General features: G+C 42.1%; 1 protein-coding gene across 1 annotated transcript in view; it reads left to right on the top strand.

Annotated features, from left to right (window-relative positions):
* Positions 1 to 4,695: 4,695 nt before the first annotated feature.
* The window catches only part of PRKG2 (protein kinase cGMP-dependent 2), an 86,973-nt gene continuing 85,668 nt past the window's right edge, over positions 4,696 to 6,000 (top strand). Inside the window, exon 1 of the mRNA XM_067736367.1 lies at positions 4,696 to 5,156. Coding sequence (XP_067592468.1) covers positions 4,696 to 5,156 — 461 coding nt within the window. The remainder of the gene's footprint in view (positions 5,157 to 6,000) is intronic.

Here is a 6,000-nt window from a genome sequence, read left to right as displayed (position 1 = left end):
GCCTAGGGCTTATAAATACTAAGTGAAAGTGCTTGGATTGGGACTCTGGCTCTATAACATTAGCCAGCACTATACCATCTCCTGTATGTATAGATATATATATGTCAGAATCCAGACGGGTAGAGAGAAAAATAGATACTATCTAGATCAGAGCCAAGATTTTGGTTTCAAACTACTTTAGAGCTGGAGGAAAAACAGACAACAAAGGCTAATTCCTCCCACATTGGCTGTCAGGCGTTAGTCTGCCTGCAAGAGCGTCCACAGTCAGTTTTGCTTTTCCTGTGTCTTTTCTAGTTACCTCTTGTATATGACATTTCCTAAATCATGATTAAATTAATGTAATAATAATTTATAACTTTATACAATTTTCCTCTCTTTTGCTAGATGCCACTGCTCATTGTATTCCTCGCTCCTGTCCCTGGCTGCAGAAGAATATCCCCTTCAAAGTGAACCATGTTTTTTGTTGCCTTTGAAGATTATTAGGTGGGCCCTTTTGGTTTAAGGATTTCAGTGTAATATGTGTAAATAGATAGAGGCTACATAAGGGAATGACAAAGGAGGAGTCCTTGCAGTCCTGGAACCTGGGCTGCGTTGCTTATGAAACTTTCTGGTCGTCATCTATTGGTGGGGCTTTGCTTAACTGGGAGGGTTTCCCAGGTTGTTAGTCCCAGAATGACTTTTTGTCTTAATGAAGACAGAGTAAGGATACCCCTCTCCCCTGCCCCCAATAATTTTCATCTTTAAAGACCTCTTGTCCGGAAAACATCCAGTCTACTAGACTTCTTCCCCACCCAGTAATGATGCCCTCTGGGCATTTCCTCATACCAAGTCACTTAGTGCCTTGCTAGTCACACACTATAAATGCTACTTGGTGTGTACTACATGCCTGACAATGCACAGGATACCTTACAAACATAATCTTCATAATAAATCTATGAGATGGGCATAATTATATCCACTTTCTAGATTAGAAAACCGAGGATTCTAAGTAATTTGTAGAAGGTAACACAGCTGGGAAAAGGCAGATTGTTTTTCTACCCTGGCTGGCTTGACTCCATTGCTTATGTCAAATCCTGATCTTCGTCTCCATGCTCATTTCTTATTACTTCACTATACATTGAAAACAAACAAACAAACTCATAGAAAAAGAGGTCAGATTTGTGGTTACCAGAGGTGGTGGTGGTAGGGGGGATTGGATACAGGCAGCCAAAAGGTACAGATGTCCAGTTATAAGATAAATATTAGGGATGTCAAGTACAGTATGATACATATAATTAACACTGCTGTGTGTTATATATGAAAGCTGTTAAGAGAGTAAATCCTGAGCTCTCATCACAAGGAACAATTTTTTTTCTATTTCTTAAATTTTGTATCTATATGAGATGATGAACGTTCACTAAACTTATGGTAATCGTTTCATGATGTATATACATCAAATTATTTTGCTGTACACCTTAAACTTATACAGTGCTATATGTCAATTATATTTCAATAAAACTGGAAGGAAAAATATCCTGATCTTTATCTCCAAGCTCATTTCTTATTACTTTGCATTCTGTTCTCTGATTACAAGAATGATTCTAAGAACCTGTAGTTGCTAGATTGATGGAACAAAATCCTGTGGTTCAGTTGTGACTGGCAATACATATTTGAGAAATAGCTTGTCTCTCTTAGTGACTGATGCAGACAGGAAACAGAGGGAGTCTAATTAGGTTTTATGAAGCCAGACACTCGAAGCCTTGGCTTGAGGGACACCAGAATTGAAAGGGGTGAACTAAGTAAGAAATCAGACTTAGTATTGAGTCATTCAGTAGTCCTTACATATCTTAAATTAGCGACTTGAAAGATGGGTTAGTTAGTCTCATTTCATCCCTCTTTAGAATTCTAAATAGCTCGAAAGATTTATTCAGCTTCCAAACTGACTTCATTAAAGCCAGAGAATAGCTGGTGTTTTGGGAGAATTTAACCACCTCTGCCTAATTGTGTTTCAGGTTTGTAAAATTATTGGATTGGTACAGAATGTTTTGACTACCATACATAGAGCAAAAATGATTCTAAGCCTTTTCATATTTAGAATGCTAGAAGTCTTCTCTGTGTCGAATTTGACTGCAAATTCATGGAACTATGCCCCTGGTATAGTACATGACACTTAGTTTGGTCTTAGTAAACAATTGTTCTATGAATAAAGAATGAGTTGTTAGATTTTAAAATGTTTGTGCTTACTTTTGTTCTTTATAAGGCAATTTCTTTTCTTCCACCCATTCCCCTCCCTCTATCCTGTCTTGGATTAGGAATGCTTGCCCATGAACCAAAAAAGCACATCTAGGAGATGTCTCATTGCTGCATGTTAAAACTTGTGCGCACATGAATTTAAGATCCCTTTGGGGGTACCCTTCTCATGCCTGTCATTCAGAATCTCATTCAAGTTTATTCTCAGGTCCCAATCTAATATCTTCTGAATTGCTTATTCAGGCTACCACAGTGTCCTGGGCCACTTCTTTGAATTCTAGTCTCCTTAACCTTTTTATATATTCCTAATATATAGGAATAGTAAATGCTGCCGAGTCAACAGAAACTTAAATGTTAAACCTGCCACATCTCTGCAACATATTACGGCAGTTCCCTGGAGGCTAATGTTTATTAACGACTACTTTGAACCTGAATTCTATGAAGAATGTCTGGGTATTGCAAGATTACTTTTATAAGTGAATTTATTTTCTGTTTCTACCATCCATCTTAGGTGACCTGCATTGACTATTTGGTTGCATCAGTTTGAAACTTAGAGGCTGTTTATGTCTCTGTATTGGTTGTAAAGGTTCATGATGATTCCGGTAGAGCTAGTGAAATCAGTCTAAGCTTTTATTTCTCTCAGAGTTTGAAATTTGGGGAGAGAGAGGGCCAAGAATGTGTGAGATTTATAACTTCAAACTTCCATCTATCTCGTATTAGATAATAAGCGGTCATTCAAACTTAGTTTACAAGTTTCTTGGGTTATGGCTGTCAAAAATTACACGTGCAAAGGTATGAAATTTAAGTAGCTAGCTTAAAAAGACTTAAACCTTATGATAATTAATCAAAGCAGTATTTTCCAAACTTCAGCCTTTCAAGTTCTTTTTGATTTTGCTCGTATGTGCTTATTAACTGCAGATGATTTCTTTTCTATTTTCATTGAATTGACTCAGTAAATCTAACTATCTTACTGAACCTCAAACTTTTGTGGTGCCAATTATTTATATTTCTAATGAATGTTAAAATAAATACATAGCTATTGAACTAAAAAACATTTTTTAAAAAATAAATTTTATTTATTTATTTATTTATTTATTTTTTGGCTGCGTTGGGTCTTTGTTGCTGTGTGCGGGCTTTGTCTAGTTGCAGCGAGCAGGGGCCACTCTTCATTGCGGTGCGCGGGTTTCTCATTGCGGCGGCTTCTCTTGTTGCAGAGCACGGGCTCTAGGCGCGTGGGCTTCAGTAGTTGTGGCTCACGGGCTCTAGAGCACAGGCTCAGTAGCTGTGGCGCATGGGCTTAGTTGCTCTGCAGCATGTGGGATCTTCCCGGACCAGGGCTCGAACCCGTGTCCCCTGCATTGGCAGGCAGATTCTTTTTTTTTTCTTGCGGTATGCGGGCCTCTCACTGTTGTGGCCTCTCTCATTGCAGAGCACAGGCTCCGGACGCCCAGGCTCAGCGGCCATGGCTCACGGGCCCAGCCGCTCTGCGGCACGTGGGATCCTCCTGGACCTGGGCATGAACCCGTGTCCCCTGCATCGTCAGGCGGACTCTCAACCACTGCGCCACCAGGGAAGCCCTGGCAGGCAGATTCTTAACCACTGCACCAGGGAAATCCCTAAAAAACATTTTTGAATCAACTAAAATCATGCCTCATAATCCCCAGTCTGCCTGTTACATCCTGAGACTCACTGGATTAGTAACTACTTTGGGGCCTACACTGAGGATATTCTTTACAGGAAAATAATACAGTATCGTACCATAGGTTGTCATTTTTTGGACAATCTTGGCTTTAGGATATAAAGTAAAGGATGTAGAAGAACCCCCATGCCTCTGTTTTACCTTCTGGTAACTGCCATCCAGAAGTTTGCAACAGCGAGCGTTGTCAGAAAAGCCAAACGTAATAGGCACACACGGCTGGAGAAAAGTGCTAATACAGCAACACCAACTGTGCCTCCTCTGCCCGAAGTGCAGATGTGTTATTTTCTAAACTAGGGGGAGGTTTCTTAGTGTAGCCACTCAGGGTGCTGTGAGAGTTGTGACATTAACAAGCCTCTGCTGCGGTAGCCGCAGCTGCTCGTTGGTGTTTTATCTTTGCCATGCTGACATCCGAATCGCAGTTGTGTTGTGATGCTTTTGACAGCTGTCCGGAGAGAACGACCAAAGAGAAGAGCAGGTAACGCAGGCCGTTTGTGCAAAATGCTTATTAGGTGGGATGCTTGGGCCAGCAAAGGGATGGGGAAGAACGAAACCAAGTGCCAGCTCCTCCTCATTGAGGGACAAAGGGAATCAATCTGTTGCTTTTCTTCTGGAAGCGTGGGGGAATTTATTGCTTACCCAACAGCGATGAGCGCTGTGTTTCTCTTTATGAAACAGAGCGGATTGAGAGGGGTGGCGGTGGCGGTTGGGAAGTGAAACTCCACTAGGGAATCCCCAATTCTCTGCCCTCTCTCAGGTCCTTGAGCAAAATGGGAAATGGTTCCGTGAAACCCAAACATTCCAAGAATCCAGATGGCCACTCCGGGAACCTCACTACCAGTGCCCTCCGGAGCAAGGTGACAGAGCTGGAGAGAGAGCTGAGGAGGAAGGATGCCGAGATCCAGGAGCGGGAGTACCATTTGAAGGAGCTACGGGAGCAGCTGTCCAAGCAGACTGTGGCCATTGCAGAGCTCACGGAGGAGCTCCAGAACAAGTGCATCCAGCTGAACAAGCTTCAGGATGTGGTACACATGCAGGGAGGAAGCCCGCGTCAGGCGTCTCCGGATAAAGTGCCTCTTGAGGTCCACCGCAAGACCTCGGGATTGGTCTCCCTCCATAGCAGGAGGGGAGCGAAGGCTGGTGTGTCTGCTGAGCCCACCACCCGAACCTATGACCTCAACAAACCCCCTGAATTTTCCTTTGAGAAAGCGAGAGTCAGAAAGGACTCCAGGTAAGTTCCCACCCGCTTTTGGACTCAGGTGGCCTTAAATATTATGAAACATTAGAACGCTATTTATTGAGTCTCCTCAATGGAGAAGCGCATATTAACCCTTTCAGATTTTGGGATAGAGGGGCTTCTGAAAGGGTTTTGTTTTGCAACAGCGTCTCCCTTTAAGTAGAACTTCTCTTTAAAGCAGGACTCCTGCTTTACCTGGACTTTGATTTGTGATTTGCATAACTGAGGAACCGAGTTTACAAAAGTCATTTCTGTTATCTTGAAAACCCTAGGGGAGTGCAGAGGTGGTTCTAGGGAGTCTGCCCATCTCTCTTCCAAAGAAGTAGACTTAACGGGTGTACACAAATCACACTGAATTATGAATATGTATAGCAAAATCCACTTCTTAGCACTTAGTCTGCAAGTGTCATGAAAAAGGGATAAGCTGATGCCTCTGAGGGGGGTGCATTCATTCATTCATCCCACAGTTTTAGTTAAGCACTGCCTTCTCCCAGCCACTGTGTTAGATGCTAAGTATATATCAGTGAATAAATAGACACAGAGCATTTCCTGTGGGAAGATAGTATACCCGGAAACAAGTAAACATTGTGTAATTATTAATTAAGATGAATGATATGATGAAACTGACAGTAGAGTGGGTGGTGTCTGGGATTAAGAGGGAGAGAAGGTCAAGGAGGGGACAGAATTGGGATTGTCATGGAGACCTGGTTGAGGAGGTGACCTTTAACTGAGACCCAAAGGAGAAAAAGGAGAATAGACCAGGTAGAAGGGGCACTTACTTCAGGCAGAGGGAACAATTAAAAGCTAGAATTAATTTTAAAAATAAGGATTTTTAAAA

The sequence above is a fragment of the Pseudorca crassidens genome, chromosome 4 (assembly GCF_039906515.1).
Source record: "Pseudorca crassidens isolate mPseCra1 chromosome 4, mPseCra1.hap1, whole genome shotgun sequence".
In the NCBI taxonomy this organism is placed as follows: domain Eukaryota; kingdom Metazoa; phylum Chordata; class Mammalia; order Artiodactyla; family Delphinidae; genus Pseudorca; species Pseudorca crassidens.
The sequence above is the reverse complement of the archived record's forward strand: the minus strand, read 5'-3'. Positions and strand labels throughout refer to the sequence as shown.